General features: G+C 40.6%; 1 protein-coding gene across 3 annotated transcripts in view; it reads left to right on the plus strand.

The window, feature by feature from the left end:
* dock4b (dedicator of cytokinesis 4b) overlaps positions 1 to 15,708 on the plus strand; it is a 61,447-nt gene that overhangs the window by 39,290 nt on the left and 6,449 nt on the right. For 2 of the 3 annotated variants that reach the window (XM_057323891.1, XM_057323893.1), the window contains exons 23-48: positions 1,346 to 1,538; positions 1,619 to 1,746; positions 1,833 to 1,967; positions 3,065 to 3,163; positions 3,239 to 3,333; positions 3,468 to 3,543; positions 3,649 to 3,749; positions 3,875 to 3,933; positions 4,010 to 4,158; positions 4,250 to 4,335; positions 5,115 to 5,141; positions 5,257 to 5,352; positions 5,430 to 5,490; positions 5,893 to 5,986; positions 6,309 to 6,457; positions 6,709 to 6,795; positions 7,005 to 7,109; positions 7,212 to 7,353; positions 8,779 to 8,945; positions 9,631 to 9,717; positions 9,800 to 9,976; positions 12,490 to 12,573; positions 13,601 to 13,720; positions 13,981 to 14,105; positions 14,243 to 14,363; positions 14,663 to 14,744. In XM_057323891.1, coding sequence (XP_057179874.1) covers positions 1,346 to 1,538; positions 1,619 to 1,746; positions 1,833 to 1,967; positions 3,065 to 3,163; positions 3,239 to 3,333; positions 3,468 to 3,543; positions 3,649 to 3,749; positions 3,875 to 3,933; positions 4,010 to 4,158; positions 4,250 to 4,335; positions 5,115 to 5,141; positions 5,257 to 5,352; positions 5,430 to 5,490; positions 5,893 to 5,986; positions 6,309 to 6,457; positions 6,709 to 6,795; positions 7,005 to 7,109; positions 7,212 to 7,353; positions 8,779 to 8,945; positions 9,631 to 9,717; positions 9,800 to 9,976; positions 12,490 to 12,573; positions 13,601 to 13,720; positions 13,981 to 14,105; positions 14,243 to 14,363; positions 14,663 to 14,744 — 2,845 coding nt within the window. The remainder of the gene's footprint in view (positions 1 to 1,345; positions 1,539 to 1,618; positions 1,747 to 1,832; positions 1,968 to 3,064; positions 3,164 to 3,238; positions 3,334 to 3,467; positions 3,544 to 3,648; positions 3,750 to 3,874; positions 3,934 to 4,009; positions 4,159 to 4,249; positions 4,336 to 5,114; positions 5,142 to 5,256; positions 5,353 to 5,429; positions 5,491 to 5,892; positions 5,987 to 6,308; positions 6,458 to 6,708; positions 6,796 to 7,004; positions 7,110 to 7,211; positions 7,354 to 8,778; positions 8,946 to 9,630; positions 9,718 to 9,799; positions 9,977 to 12,489; positions 12,574 to 13,600; positions 13,721 to 13,980; positions 14,106 to 14,242; positions 14,364 to 14,662; positions 14,745 to 15,708) is intronic. The other variant, XM_057323892.1, reaches the window with a different exon arrangement.

Raw genomic sequence — 15,708 nt, forward strand, 5'->3', positions numbered from 1 at the left:
CGTACCTCCTGAGGCTGAAACTAGCCCCGGGTCTTGTTCAAGTTCGAGTAATTCACTCATAATACAATATAAGAGAATATATCTGTAGATGTAAGACTACTTCCTCTCGCATAATTGATTACCCATGTGTCGGATTTGATTGGTGATTAATTTTAATCTTCATAGAAACAGAACAAAGGCGTGGATGGAACGCAGGCCAGAGCTCTTCTAATCCCCCATAATCCTCTGCTTTTCCTCCAACCCCTCCATAAAGCAGCACTGTACCCTTACAGAGCAGGATTAGGTGTAGCGATGAGACGTGTTCTCTGTTTTTTGTGTGCGTGTGTGTGTAAGTTTGGTTGTTGAAACAGTAGTTTGCTCTCTTAGGTTGAAAAGATGGAAAGATGTTATGTGGTGCAGATGAAACGGATGGGAGGTTATTTATGTTTCATTTATACTTTAAGGAAGCTTAATTTTAGCTGGTTTTGCTACTATTGCAATGCAGATGCTCTATAGTTGCAGATTTGTTTATTTGTAAACTAAATTTGTTTAGTTGAAGTCATTTTGTATTTCTTCATCATTTTTGTTTTGGTTAACAACATTTTTTTGGGTAGAGGATATTGTTTGTTTACTTTGTAGCGCATGTTGTTGTGCTTTTTGTTTTGCAATACAATTTAGTTTATTAGTCAACGATAAAACATTTTTCACTGTTTAATGTTATAAATCTGGCTAATAAACCAGGGTGACATTTTTTTTGAGTAATCTGTCACAATATACCGGTATTGACAATAACCTCTTATAAAAACCCATAAGTATTGATACTGTGTGCTAATACTACACGCTTGATAATATTGTAAATTATAAAAGCACCCTTTTAAGATTTTGCTCTGATAGACACACACTTTTTCTTTCTATATTTTCCTAAAATTTGTATTGTAAGTGTGATTTATTGGCCAAAAAAAGCAAAAACACAAATTTGACTAAATTAAAGGCGAATTAGTATAATATAATATCGTGATAACATTGTCAGCGGCAGGTTTTTGCACATGATAACCTTCAGCCGTGACAGGTCTAAATCTGGTTTTAGTTGTTCCTTTGTAAACTAAATTATAGGATCCTATAGTTTTGAACACATTATAATTGTTGTGTACAAAAACACAATAGAAATTGTGATAATTACGTTAGCGTAAATTCATTTGAACCATGATAACCGTATTGCGAAAAATCCGGTACCGTGACTGCCCTAAATCTGGTTTTAGCTTTATTCTCTGTAACCTGAATTGAAGTCTCCTGAAGTTACGTCTCCACATTAGCTCCATTTGTGTTCCGTGAGCACTTTGTTGACCTTGTGTGTCTGTTTCCACAGGCAGTGTTCCTGCAGTCATTCCCGGCGGTGTATGGCGAGTTACTCAAGCTCTTTACTGTCCGGGAAGTGGCCGCGTTTGTACGAGAGACGCTGGGCAGCATCCCCACCGCTGCCCAGTCAGACTGCCCCCTGGAGGCCGTCAAGTTACACTGCATCGTCAAAACCGTGGAGAGCGAGCTGTACACAAACCCGGGTACAAACATACATCCCATAAGAAAGTGTATGCGTTAAGAATCACAACATAAGTGAACTTGTGTTTGCGTGTTCCATCAGAGTCTCGATGCATCCTGCTGCCGGTGATCCTGCGGTTGATGCAGGCGTACATGCAGGAGCAGAAAGATCTGGTCATGTGCGCGCACATACTCACCTGCATGATGTCTCTTCTCAAGAAGGATGACACGGTAAGAGGACCTTTAAACAAGTCCCAGGTGTTCTGCTACGAGCAGGTGCATCAAATCGACGTGATCGATACAATGTGCGTGTGCAGGAGCTGGCTCCATCCGAAGAGGTCGATCTGATCGTGGAGAGTCTTTTGGGCGTGTTGCTGCGGACCATACTGGAAATCACAAACCGGCCTCAGCCAGCAGGACCCACGCTCCGCCCTCAGGTTCAAGACGTTACGGTAAGAGAATCAGACAGCCGGAGTTAGAAAATGAGATAAAACGCAGCTTTAGAAAAGAAGTAAAGAGAAAATGAATTTTAAAATGTGAAGCAGGCAGCAAAAAGGCGGAATAAGACAGAAACAGGCCCTCGGGGGCAAGAGTCATTACAGCCCGGCAGGCAAAGTGTTTTACATTTCAAAGCGTCTCCACGCATGCAGCAGGTGAATTCTGGAGTAGACGGGTTTCCCAGCGTTCTGAAGTTTTGTGAATGCAAACCTCAGCGTGCCGGCCTTCAACGCCAATTTACTCATCTGTATTCAGGGTCTCATGGGGCGGTTCGGTGTGTGCGTGAAATCTTTTGTCATGCTTTAGAACTAGGTGTAAAAATTCATTTTATACAATCGACAACTTTTTTCCTGTGCTATTTTGGGGATCTGGGGCCGGATTCACGAAACGTATGAGATTGTTCCTAAAGTGACAGTTCATCCAAAAATGAAAGTTCTGTCATCATTTACTAATTTCATACCTGTATAAATGACTTTGTTCTGATGAACACAGAGAAAGATATTTGGAAGAATGTTAGTCATTTTCAGTTCCGGGACATCATTGACTACCATCGTGGGAAGAATTGAATGGTAAATGGAACTCTTTGTTGTCCTAAATTCTTCAAAATATCTCATCATGTATTCAAAATACAATATTTTTTTCCTACTATGGTGGTTGTTGTTGTCCCAGAACTGAAAATCGCTAACATTCTTCCAAATATCTTCCTCATTTATACAGGTTTGAAACAAACTAAGGGTGATTAATTGATGACAGTTTTTTCATTTTTGGATGAACTGTCCCTTTAAGATAAATTATAGGAAGTTCGTAAACATGTTTCTGAAGAAGTTTTCAAATATTTTCTTAAAACGTTTTTTTTCATAAGAATAAAATGACACATGCTTTGTATATCAATCTTGAGAAATAAATGTAAGAACTGTCCTTAAAAAAAGTCAGTCTAGCTGAGTTTTCTTCTTAAAACTGTTTTGTGAATCCAGCCCCAGATCTGTAAGTCTCCAGTATAGATTTTGTTGGGATGAACTTGTGTGAAAGTAAATGGGATCGTGTGTTTCAGGGCGAGTTTGTGGCGTGTCTTTTGGCTCTGTTGAGGCAAATGAAGGATCTGCATTACCTGCAACTCTTGCAGAGGTTTACCAGTAAAGATGACCTGAGGGTGAGATTTATTTAACATCCAACACGTACCCTTCATCTCTATTCTCTGACTTAACCTTTAACTTCTCTTTTTTAGGATTTTCTCCTGCAAATTTTCACCGTATTTCGGATTCTGATAAGGCCGGAGATGTTCCCCAAAGACTGGGCGGTTATGCGGCTCGTCACCAACAAGTTAGACACTTATTTTCTTGCACTTTTACATGATGGCGTTGTTATCGCGCGTTTGCTTGAAGTTTAAGCTCAAGTATTATATTGTAATGTACAGCAGCTTTACATCGTGGCATCTCTTCACGTTCGATTCACAGTATCATCATCACCACCGTGCTCTACCTGTCTGATGCTTTAAGAAAAAACTTCCTCAATGACAAGTTTGACTACAAGGTTGTGCTCCGCCTTTGTTTTCAGATTATGAAGCTTTTTATGTATGATAATCACAAAAACATTGTTTGTCAATGACGTTTGCCATGTCACTCTGTTTGCCTTCAGGTGTGGGATTCCTATTTCTGTCTGTCTGTTATTTTCATCAACCAGCCTTGCCTGCAACTAGAGACCTTTTCCGCATCTAAGAAGAAGAAAATACTTGAAAAGTGAGTTTTGCGCATCCTAGCACCGTTAATATTTATTTATGGCAACTTTCGATGGACGTGTCAGGGATTATTCTGTTCTGTTTTCTAGTACTCAAGCATTTCTTTGTTGTCGTGCTCATGTGCAGGTACGGAGACATGCGTGTAATGATGGGCTGTGAGATCTTCAGCATGTGGCAGAATTTAGGTAAAATCTTCTTGTCATCTCAAAGCTTTCACGTTCCTTTTTATTGTGCCTTGATTCGTTTATCTGTCTTAAGCAGGAGAGCACAAGTTGAACTTCATCCCTGCGATGATCGGCCCATTCCTGGAGGTCACGCTGGTTCCTCAGCCGGACCTGAGGAACGTCATGATTCCCATCTTTCATGACATGATGGATTGGGAACAGCGGCGGAGCGGGAACTTCAAACAGGTCACACAGCGCCCTCTGCTGTCCGACAACAGGACATAACGTTACGCACTAAAGTCATGGCATTTTATATAATAATTATGATTGTTTGTAGGTGGAGGCGAAACTTATAGACAAACTTGACAGTCTGATGTCAGAGGGGAAAGGAGACGAAACGTACAGAGAACTCTTTAACAGCATGTGAGTGAGATCAGTCGTCCAATGAGATTGCTGTATCATCGTTGTCGCAACACATGGACATTTTTAAATGGGATTTAAGACATCTGTACTGGTCACATCACTCCAGTCTTCCTGTGTTTGTGACCAGAAGCGCATTTGTGTTTAAAAGGAAAATGTTGTCATCATTTCGTCACCCTCCATGTGGTTACAAACCTGCATACATTTCTTTGTTGTGCTGAACGCAAATGAAGATATTTGAATCAAAGTTTGTAACTAATACGTTTTGTAGGACAAAAGACTACTATGGAAGTCAATGGTGACCCAAAACTTGTATCACTTGTATTTTTATTCTTGGGTAAACTTTTCCTTTAAGTGTGTGTGTTTGTGAATGTGTGTGTGGCTTTTAATGTGCTTAAGCATTCTCTCTTGTGCATTGCTGCGTTATTGATTCAACAAAGTGAATATTTTAGCTATTTTATAGCACTTTTAAATGACAAAAATCACTTTTTGTTAACCTCAGTTAAAGTTACAGTCAGAAAACAAACACACAAAACGATCCCAACCAACATCTGATTCATAATGATGCATAATCTCCATTGGCTTTTGTGTTCAAAGTTATTTTTTCCCCCTAAACATTCGCTCTTATTGTTCCACTTATGTGACCGCAGATTAGATGGAATTTCCCCACTTTTCTTCTTTTTTTTCCCCTCCTGGACTAACTGTACTAACTGGTGTGAGTGGCTGCTGTTGACATTAATCTATTAATATCAATTTGTTTTGTCTCTGCTGTCCCGGACTAGAATTCCTCTGTTTGGTCCGTATCCTAGGTAAGCTTCACTGATCACTCTTCTCCCGGACAGGTCTGTGCGCGCAAGGCATGATGGGTGATGAAGTGGGCAGTACTGTATGTTGTATGACTCTTGTGTTCTTGTTTTCTGTCAGTCTGTTGAAGAAGATCGAGCGAGAGACGTGGAGAGAGAGCGGGATATCCCTCATCGCCACGGTTACGCGACTGATGGAGAGACTGCTTGACTACAGGTGATACAGAGCTCACACACACGCATGTGCACACGCATATCCTGACAGCCTGTCAAATGACACTTGGTTGTTTTTAGGGACTGTATGAAACTTGGGGAAGTAGATGGTAAGAAGATTGGCTGTACTGTCAGTCTGCTGGTAAGTCACACTTTGTAATGAGCCTGTAGTCTGTAACTTTTTTGGTTGATAAAAAAACGCTCTTCTTACCTTTTTGCAGCGGTAAGATTATAATCATGATTTATAAATTGAGAGATGTGGAGTACGGTTTCTGGCTTTTTGTTTGTTGCTTATTTGAGTGGAGTCTGTGAGATGTTTTTAAAACTCTAGATAAGATGTTGTAGTAATTCACTGTGAAAACAAAGGCACCAAACACTAAAAGCCTCTCTGACTTTTATTTTGCACTAAGCAACTTCCTGCATTCCGCGTTTCTTCTCCAAGTCTCTCCGGTTTATCCGAGTGCCTCTATAGCAACAGCCCAAAAACACCCGCGTGTGTAGAAATGATCAAGTCTCGTTCAGTCTTTTGTCTCCTTTTCTGCAGAACTTCTACAAAACAGAGCTGAATAAAGAAGAAATGTACATCCGCTACATTCACAAGCTGTATGAATTGCACTTGAAGGCTCAGAACTACACAGGTACTGGAGCGCAGATGCTCTTATGGGACCCTTTATAACTGGTCTAACATGTTGTTATTGATCAACTAATGAGTGCACGTTGTTTAAATGAAGAGCAATTACAGCTTTGCTTATGACGCATTTGTGATGAGATTCAATTGTTGAAGTATGTTTGTGAGTAGTAGCATTTTAAAAAATTTTGCATGCGTAAGAAATTAAAGTCAAATATGTTATATAATTGTAGCAAAAGTTTTAAGAGATTGTAAGTTCTGAAGTTTGGCTTGAGGGTCTTAGGCTAAGGATTGTGGGTAATGTATCATTGTTTGTGTACGTGTTTGATCAGAGGCCTCGTACACACTTCTGCTGTACGACGAGCTGCTCGAGTGGTCCGAGAGACCCCTGCGAGAGTTTCTCAATTACCCCATGCAGAGCGAGTGGCAGAGGAAGGAGCATCTCCATCTCACCATCCTCCAGAACTTCGACCGTGGAAAGGTCCGATCTCCTGTCGTCTGTCTCTCTCTTTCTTTGTCTCTGTTACATTTACATCGATGCGTTTGGGGGATGTAAAAATGATTATTATACAGAATGTATAATGATAATAATTACGCACAGTATTTCCTCAGGGGATTGTTGTCATGTCCACCTGCTCTGTGGTGGGGTTTTCTCAGACTGAAAGCATTGACGCTAGTGTAATGTGGCAATTCATGAATGAAACGGGTGTTATACTCCTCTCTATTCCTCAGTGTTGGGAGAACGGCATCGTCCTGTGCCGAGAGCTCGCCGACCAGTACGAAGCTTATTATGATTACAGAAACCTCAGCAAAATGCGGGTGAGCTTTTTTTCTTGTTAATTCACATTTGCCGTAAAGGTACAGTAGTAAAAACAGCTTGTTTGCTTCCAAATCTGGGAGAGGATTGAAAATAATGAATGAAATGAATAAACTAAATGATATAAAGGTATATAATCTAATATTTATCTAAAGGCAAAAATGTTATCGAAGCAAAAAAGCTCTTCTCACTGTAAAACTGTTGATAACAGATGATGGAAGCGTCGTTCTACGATAAAATAATGGACCAGCAGAGACTGGAGCCCGAGTTCTTCAGGGTGGGCTTCTACGGGAAAAAGTTCCCCTTTTTTCTCAGGGTAAGTGAAGAAAAAAGCTCATTTCGCCACCTTCAGTAATGCTCAAGTCCACTTGGTGTCAGTATTAACCAGAACTTGTTCCCATGCTCGTGTGTTCTGCAGAATAAGGAGTTTGTGTGTCGTGGACATGACTACGAGCGTCTGGAGGCGTTCCAGCAGCGCATGCTCAACGAGTTCCCGCATGCCATCGCCATGCAGCACGCCAACCAGCCGGACCAGACTATATACCAGGCCGATGCCCAGTGTATCCTCCATCCCGCTTGCTCTCGCTTATATATTCACGTGCGATCTAATTCTGATCACAAAAGAAGATATTTTGAAGAATGTCGGTAACCAAACAACCTCATCGACTCATTAATGGATACAAAACCACGACATTTCTTTTCTTAATATCTTTTGTCTTTCACAGAATAAACAGACAGGTTTTAAACAACATGAAGGTGAATAAATGATGACCGAATTTACATTTTGAATGTACACTTTTATGTGCTTTGACACGTTGAGCCGCCCTGCTATCGAGAATGTATTTAAACATTTGATCATTTTCAAAAATTTGCTGTTGATTCATGATTTGGGAATCATAACGCACACATGTTTAATATCCAACATCTTGTTCCCTACAAAGGCAAGGTCTCATCTTCGCATAAATATGAATGATGCGGGGCAGGCTTCCAAGGAAGAGCAGTGATTAATCTCCGGCTCGGATAACAAAACGCTGCGCTCATGCAGTTTGACCGCCTCTGTCTGCTTTAATTGTGCTGAAGAGAACGTCGCATATTCGCTGAGCGTCTGGCCTCCGGGCACATGTCTCATCAATTGAACAAACGCTCTCCTGCGACCCGTCGTCTCTGCGCCTGGGATGCATTCGGGGAAGAAGGGCATCGATTTTTAGACGGCGCAAGGGTCTGGATTTTTGCTCGCTTCGAAAGGCCTCTTCTTAACCTCGGTTGTGTTGAAGTTGAGGGTTAGGGAGATGACAGGTTGCATGACTGTATGTGCAAGCAAATCGTTTCTAACACATGCAGTTAGGACATGAGTGATATCTCCATCCAAGAGCCTCATCGAGGGGTGTGCTATTACTTTTTACGGGGAAAAGTTCTTTTTATTAAGAAATTATAAGTCATTATATACTAGCCATGATATATTTATGAAATATCAATGTCTTAAGTAAATGTAAGTCATTATTTTATTATCAGTCAACAATCAACATCCAAGCGAAAATCGTATTGTGTGTCTGTTTTTTAACTAATAAATAAATCAAATCAAATTTAATTTATTTATAATTACTTTTACTTTTTTACATCAGCATCCAAGTGAAAATGAATGACATTAAATGTAAAAAAAACTGTAATTTAATTTATTTATAATTACTTTACTTTTTTACATCAACATCCAAGTGAAAATCGTGTTGCAAGTCTGATTTTCTTAACAAATAAATAAATAAAATAAAAAAGTTTTTTTTAAGAAAAACAGACTTACAATACAATTTTCGCTTGGGTGTTGATGGGGTAAAAAACATTTTTGTATTAAGGAAATATCTACAGTACAAAGCAAAAGCAACTTTCTTTTGTTGTTTTAACTATAATATGAACAATCATCGACTTTTTTGTTGCATTTGTTAATGTTTGAAAAACACGTCTTGGGTGCTTCTTGACATCCCTTCATCCAGACCTGCAGATCTACGCCGTCGCACCGATCCCCGACAGCCAGGACGTCCTGCAGCGCGACGGCGTCCACGACAACATCAAGAGCTTCTATAAAGTCAACCACATCTGGAGGTTTCGCTACGACCGGCCGTTTCACAAAGGCACCAAGGACAAAGAGAACGAGTTCAAGGTGAGCCAACAACCGCTAGACTTTGATTCCCGTCTTCCGCTCTCGCTCATGTATTCATTCCTTCACTCTCAGCGTGTGTGCGTGCGGAGCTCAGGTGTACTCTCACATGCTGCATTATTCACACCCTCGGCCCAGAGAGGCTAATTAAAGTTTTAAGGGCTGAGAGACCGGCTCATTCCAAATATCATTTCCCTTCCCCTCTCACTCAATGTTTCCAGCCCAGACAATCACAGCCTCGGCACGGATCCGATCCACCGCGGGGGTTAGATTTCCTCCGGCCCGCCGTGTTTGAAATAAACTGTTTAGCCTGCCCGATATTGCATTTGGAGAGACACTGGGGGTCCTCACCACCCCGGTCCACTTACCGCCTGGTAATAATGTCTGAAAATCTCATTTGGAGGTAAACTTCGCCTGAGACGGTATCCAGATGATACGATTATCTTGGACTGAGGTGGTTTTGAATATCGTAATCACACAACCGTAGTTCTCCTCACTATACATGCGCTGGCAAGGGTCACTCGAACGCTCAGCGTGGAAAGGAAATGAATTTATGAATGTGAAATTTAATATGTGGAGCGCTTCCATGTTTAAACTGTGTGTGGATGAAATGTTTTATGCTATGTTTTATAACTACTGGCTCTTATGGGATTTTGTATGTAATTGAGAGTTTGCTTTTGAATTTCAGAGCTTGTGGGTAGAGAGGACTACGCTAATGCTCGTTCAGAGTCTTCCAGGTATCTCGCGATGGTTTGAAGTGGAGCGGAGAGAACTGGTGAGACCTTCAAAACCACCCCATTCTGCTTTTGTCTTAAAAGATTCTCATTCTTCAGGAAAACCTTGCGTTTGTGGTCCAGGTGGAGGTGAGTCCGCTGGAAAACGCCATTGAGGTGATTGAAAACAAGAACTTGCAGTTGCGGACGTTGATCACGCAGTGCCAAACGCGACAAATGCAGAACATCAATCCTCTCACCATGTGTCTGAATGGAGTCATCGACGCTGCCGTCAACGGAGGTCTCGCTCGCTATCAGGAGGTTAGTATTGTTAAAGGGACAGTTCACCCAAAAATATAAATTCTGTAGTCATTCGCCCTCCAAAGCTGTATCAATTTCTTTGTTCTGATGAACACAGAGAAAGATATTCGTAAGAATGCTTGTCATCAAACAGTTCTTGGCCACCATTGACAACCATAGTAGGAAAAATAACAATGGTAGTCAATAGTGCCCCAGAACTGTTTGCTTTCCTACATTCTTCAAAATATCTTCTTTAGGGTTCATCAGAACAAAGACATTTATACAGATTTGGAACAAGTCGAGGTTGAGTAAATGAAGACAGAATGTTTGGGTGAACCGTTCCTTTAAGCGCACGCATGTATTTGTATGTTACATACATCTTTCTCTTCGATCCATACCTCGTGTTTTACAAACATACACGCTGTCAATTTTAAGGTTTTCCCAACCCCCTGCAAGCTCAGTTCACTGAGAAAAAAGGCATGAAAGGAATTCTGGGATACCACACGTTTAACTCGTCCATAGAGGACTAGTTTGACCACAACTTGCTTACATAGTCGATCCCTCGCCTGCGGAAAAACTAAAGAAAGAATAACATGGAAGAAGGGTTCATTCCTCCCGCGAAAACCTGAGAAAATCTATAATTTGTCAAAGGAGTCATATTTTCCAGTTAGTATGAAAGCTTGTTGCATAGCAACCTCGCTTTAGTGCGACTGCAGTATTTACCTTTACAGTCTTAAAAGGAGATATCAACAGGAGACAATAGAAATGCGCCGCCTATGCGAGCTGGTTTGTGTTTTCTAAAGATATATTTTTGAAACGCCGCCCCGCTGTGAACTCGCTGAGGTTAGGAGGGTGTACGGCAGCGGATGCATTTGAAACTCAAACATGACGCTGTTGGCATTCATGTTAACCTTTTTTTGGAAATGATATAGTATGAATTATTTATCTCGCGGAACTAAAGCACTTGCACACCCATTGCCAACAAAACACAGACATTTGACTCGGTTTCATTTACTGCGTGCGGTTCATGTCCGGCATTTTTTAGCGCTGGGACCGCTCCGTCTATCAGTTTCAAACGATCTCAAAATCCAGCGTTATATCCACCGTTTATATAACACCCATCACTGAAATGCAGTGAACAAACAAACACAGCTGAACTTCGCGAACGCAGTGCTCTCTCTCTCTTGCTCCAGCTGGTTGACGAGTGCGCATGCTCCTTCTCCTGCTCTCCCTGGTTGACGCGTGGGCGCGCTCTTTCTTCTGGCTCTGGCAGGTTGACACGTGGACGTGCTTTTCCGGGAGAATTGTCCAATAAGGGGCTAAGAAAAGTTGTTACGAAACGGATTTTCATGTTGAAAAAAACTTTCCGAAACCTATAACGCTGGGGGAGTGTATCGAGCACAGAAATACTACACCATACGTCCAACTTGGTTTTTGACAAGTTGACCATGTCAAGCACGAGAAGACAGCACGTTTAACATTGTAAAGAAGTCAGAATGCATGAAACATCGTTGCACATCCCCTTTAACAAAAAAATTGAAAAGAGCTCATAATGATAACAGTGTTTAATTAGTGAAAAAATGCTGTTTTTTATGTCAATTGTCAGTTTTGGAGATACAAGTGTTCAGTCCAACAGCAATGGTTTGCAGGATTCTCTATTTTAATTCACTCACCCTAGCTCTCAAAATTAGTATTTGGTTCATTGCATTCAACTGTAGTGTCCAATCACATGTGCGGTGGACCATGTGACCTTCACTGTCCGCTTTCCCATTGGCTGCTGCCCCACGTGTGCTTAAAGTTGAACTCTGTGCATATTAATGTTGAAGTCAAAACCACCAAGACCAAGACCTGATGGGGTTGACACCAAGACAAGACCAAGACTTTAAGGGGCTGAGACCAAAACCAGCACTCCTAAAATGTATCTAAAAGATCCACACTTAGAAGTCATAATAACAGAACCATGCGTTCTAAGCGTTCTTATCTATTCAGTAGCAAAATAGCTGCTGTGTGTTGCTCAGAACTGCACAAAAGTGCTGATTTGTCCTAGATTTGTTTGGGACTAGCCAAAAATTGGTCTTGAGACCAAGACTGGTCTCGAGTACAACAACACTAGCAGTCGCACATGTCGCCAGCTTTCTTCGAAAACCTTGCCAGTTACAAAGCGACTGTAAATTGTTTAATGAGACCACACGTGTTGTTATCTGCAGGGACGGCAAACTGATGTGTTAAGGTCAAATGCGAAAAATCTGCACAAAGGAACTTTTGAAGTGTGATAGCTCATCCAGTGTCTCTTTTGAGAGACCAGCCCATCATCCTAGAATGAGATTTGGAGACAGATACGCCGTCTGTTCTCTGTCCTTCACTTTTTCTTTAGAGGATGAGTAAAGATCCTCTTTTTACGCTCACCTTATTCATACTGAACAAACGAGAACTAAACGTTTGGTTGATTCTTTTGCCGCAAAAGTCTTTTTTCACTCTGTAACCATGCATGCTGTCTTGTGTGTAAAATCTTGTGCGTAACTCTTGTGTTTCAGGCGTTTTTCGCCAAGGACTACATCATGAATCACCCAGAAGACGGAGACAAGATCGGCCGTCTCCGCGAACTCATGTTTGAGCAGGTCTGTCTCAAGAAACCAAATCTATTCTTTATCAAAATGAGATTTCATGCTCCTGCATCATTTACGGCTGGTTCTCCTCCAGCGTTTGAGGTTCAGCCGCTATTATTTCAAGAGACCGGGATTCTGTAGCTCTCGCTTCCTCTCCGTACGCACGTGCTGCTTAGTAACCGGGACCTCTCCAGAGCCGGTCATGTGAAGCTGTTTTCTAGACGGTAACCATGGATATAAGCCAGTTACAAGCATGAAAGAGAGAAAAATATGGTTTGCTGATCAGTAAATTATGAAGCGAGCCCTTTTCAAGTTGTTGTGATATTAACTTTGACCCAGTTTGCTTTTATTTTTGTGTTCTTTTGGCCCACAATTGGTCTTGTCTCCAAAACATATATTACTACGTCACAAAGAAAGCATCTGTTTCTTTACAGTAAGAATACGATCACTCACAGGCTTTTAGTCTCACTGTTTTCAGCGTAACGTATCTGTCCATTGCAATAGAAGATGGAGGTTATTGGTGTATCACCACTTTGTCAGCCATGTTGAATTTTTGTGGTCATAAATAAAGAATAGTCAAATATAATGATAGGTGCAGTAAGTGTCAATCATTGCGTGTGTGAACATAACGTCATGTCATGAGCATTTTCTCACTTAGAAATAGATACTTAAACCACATCTTGTTAGTAAAGTTCTGTATTTGTCATTGTGATCATTGTTTTTTATTTATCGTAGCGTCCATGTCCTTCTGAAACGCCATTATGTCCAAATTAGCTGTTTTTCAGGAAATGGAAAAAATGATTACGTACTGTGTTGTCAAAGTGGAAAAGCCCCTTTTCATACTTTGTATAGTCAACCTAGTGTGATAAATATAAAGGATGACTCATAATAATGATTTGTGGCAAAATATAGAGATGCAAAGTTTCAGAAGGACAGTTGCGATGGAGTACATGTTTTGTTGTCTCATTGTTATTTTCATGCTGTATTATGCTGTAGCGCGTTGAGTATAAGGAAGTATAACATTTGTTATTATTTGTAGGCTCATATACTTGAGTTTGGTTTGGCCGTGCATGAGAAATTCGTGCCTCAGGACATGAGACCCCTGCACAAAAAACTGGTGGATCAGTTTCACCTCATGAAATCCAGCCTTGGCATACAGGTAATCGTCTGAAGCGCTGTGATTGGTCAGAATCGAGCGATGGTGCTTTTTTCAATTTTCAATATTTTTCCTCACTACACGTCCTGTTGTCTAGTTTAAAATACACGACACCGTGTTTTCTATTATATTCTTCGTATGTATTTTTCTATGATTTCTTTCTTACATGTAAAGCTGCTTTGAAACAATGCAACATTGTAAAACATCGCTCTACACCTGTGAATAAACTTGAATCGAACCATTGTTATGTCTATGCTCTGAAGGAGTTCCCGGCGTACATGCGGGCCAGCCCGATTCACTTCACCAACGGAAGTACTCGTGGCGGAAGAAACTCGGCACCCAACATCATGAATCCAGAGGGAGGGGCTCGCGTGGTGGCACGACGCAGGTGAACATCTCTTTCAGCCCTCTGATTGGTTGAACAATCACTGAAGCAACTGACAGCTGGACATCACACTTGACAGCTACGCTTGTGAAAACATTATGTCTGAAGTGTCTTTGTAATTGTGTTGTTTGTGCGTTTAGTCCCCTCAGCTACCCGGCAGCCAATCGCTACTCTTCATCCTCGCTGTCATCACAGGCGTCCAATGAAGTGAGCAACATCACGGGCCAGTCTGAGAGCTCAGATGAAGTCTTCAACATGCAGGTGAGCACACGGGCCTCTGGCATGCACACAGCGCCTGACGTCTTGTATCTATATTCCCTCTCGCTCATATCTTCTCTTAATGTCCTTTTTCCCCATTTCACCTCTCTGTTTCTCTTTTAATTGCATTTCTCCCGTTTCATCTCTCTCTTTCAAATTCCCACTTAATCTTGCCGTGTCTCTGTGTCTTTTCTCCCGTCGTGAGAATTGGATTTGTAGGTGTGAATTATAGATCGGATAGACAGATGATCTAACCTCTCTTTTAAAAACGTATTCCTCGTGTTTTACGCCTTTTTTTTCAGCCCAGTCCATCTACCTCGAGCCTCAGTTCCAATCACTCCGCCTCTCCCAACGTGACCAGCTCGGCTCCGTCCAGCACCAGAGGTGAGGAGAGATGAGCTCAGAGGAGCTACTAAACGGGTTGTTTTTTATTATCTGGCTCTATTGGAATAATATGTGTAGTACGAAGACCTACCCCAACGCTCACAATGCACCTTTTTCTGCCTAGATTCTGTTTTTAACTCTACGCTACGAACATATGAGAGTGTTTACAATTTAGCGTAGTTCACAGAAATCAGAAAATTCTCTTGTACTTTACTCACACTGATGCCATCCCAGATATGTATATGGTATATGACCCCCTTTTCTTTAGTTGAACACATATCATTTCATATAATCATTTTGTAACATATTAAGGGCTGTCAAATCGATTAATTGCGATTAATCGATTCTAAAATAAGTCTTTGCTTATTAGGGCTGTCAAACAAATAACTGTGATTAATATATTGTTTACATAATATGTGTCTGTGTACTCAATATGTGCATATTCAATATTTACAAATATTTACATGTGTTTATTTATATTTGCCAATTATTCAAATTCAATTAAAATAATTTTAAATTATAATATATATAAATTATATACTGTATATATATATATATATATAAATATACACAAATAATTAATAATAATAATTTGTTACATTTATATAGCGCTTTTCTGGGCACTCAAAGCGCTTTTCATGGAATGAGGAATCACCAATGGTAATCTATATATGTTTATTAATTTGTATATTTTTCTTAAATAAATGTTTGTATGCGAATGTGTTTAAATAAATAAATACTAAATTATAATGCACAGTACACAGACAGATGAATCGTTTGACAGCCATAGTGTTCTTATGTGTGTGTGCCATGTATATTTATATGTATACAAATGCGCTCACACTATGTTAGCATTCTCGTATAAAGTGTCTTTCTAGTGGAAAAGGCTACATTAGCCTCAAGATATATTGTAAGTGGACTATGGTCCATTTAATGCCATTTTACTAAAGCTTACATATTGGTA

Source organism: Triplophysa rosa, linkage group LG24 (genome assembly GCF_024868665.1).
Source record: "Triplophysa rosa linkage group LG24, Trosa_1v2, whole genome shotgun sequence".
Taxonomy (NCBI): Eukaryota; Metazoa; Chordata; class Actinopteri; order Cypriniformes; family Nemacheilidae; genus Triplophysa; species Triplophysa rosa.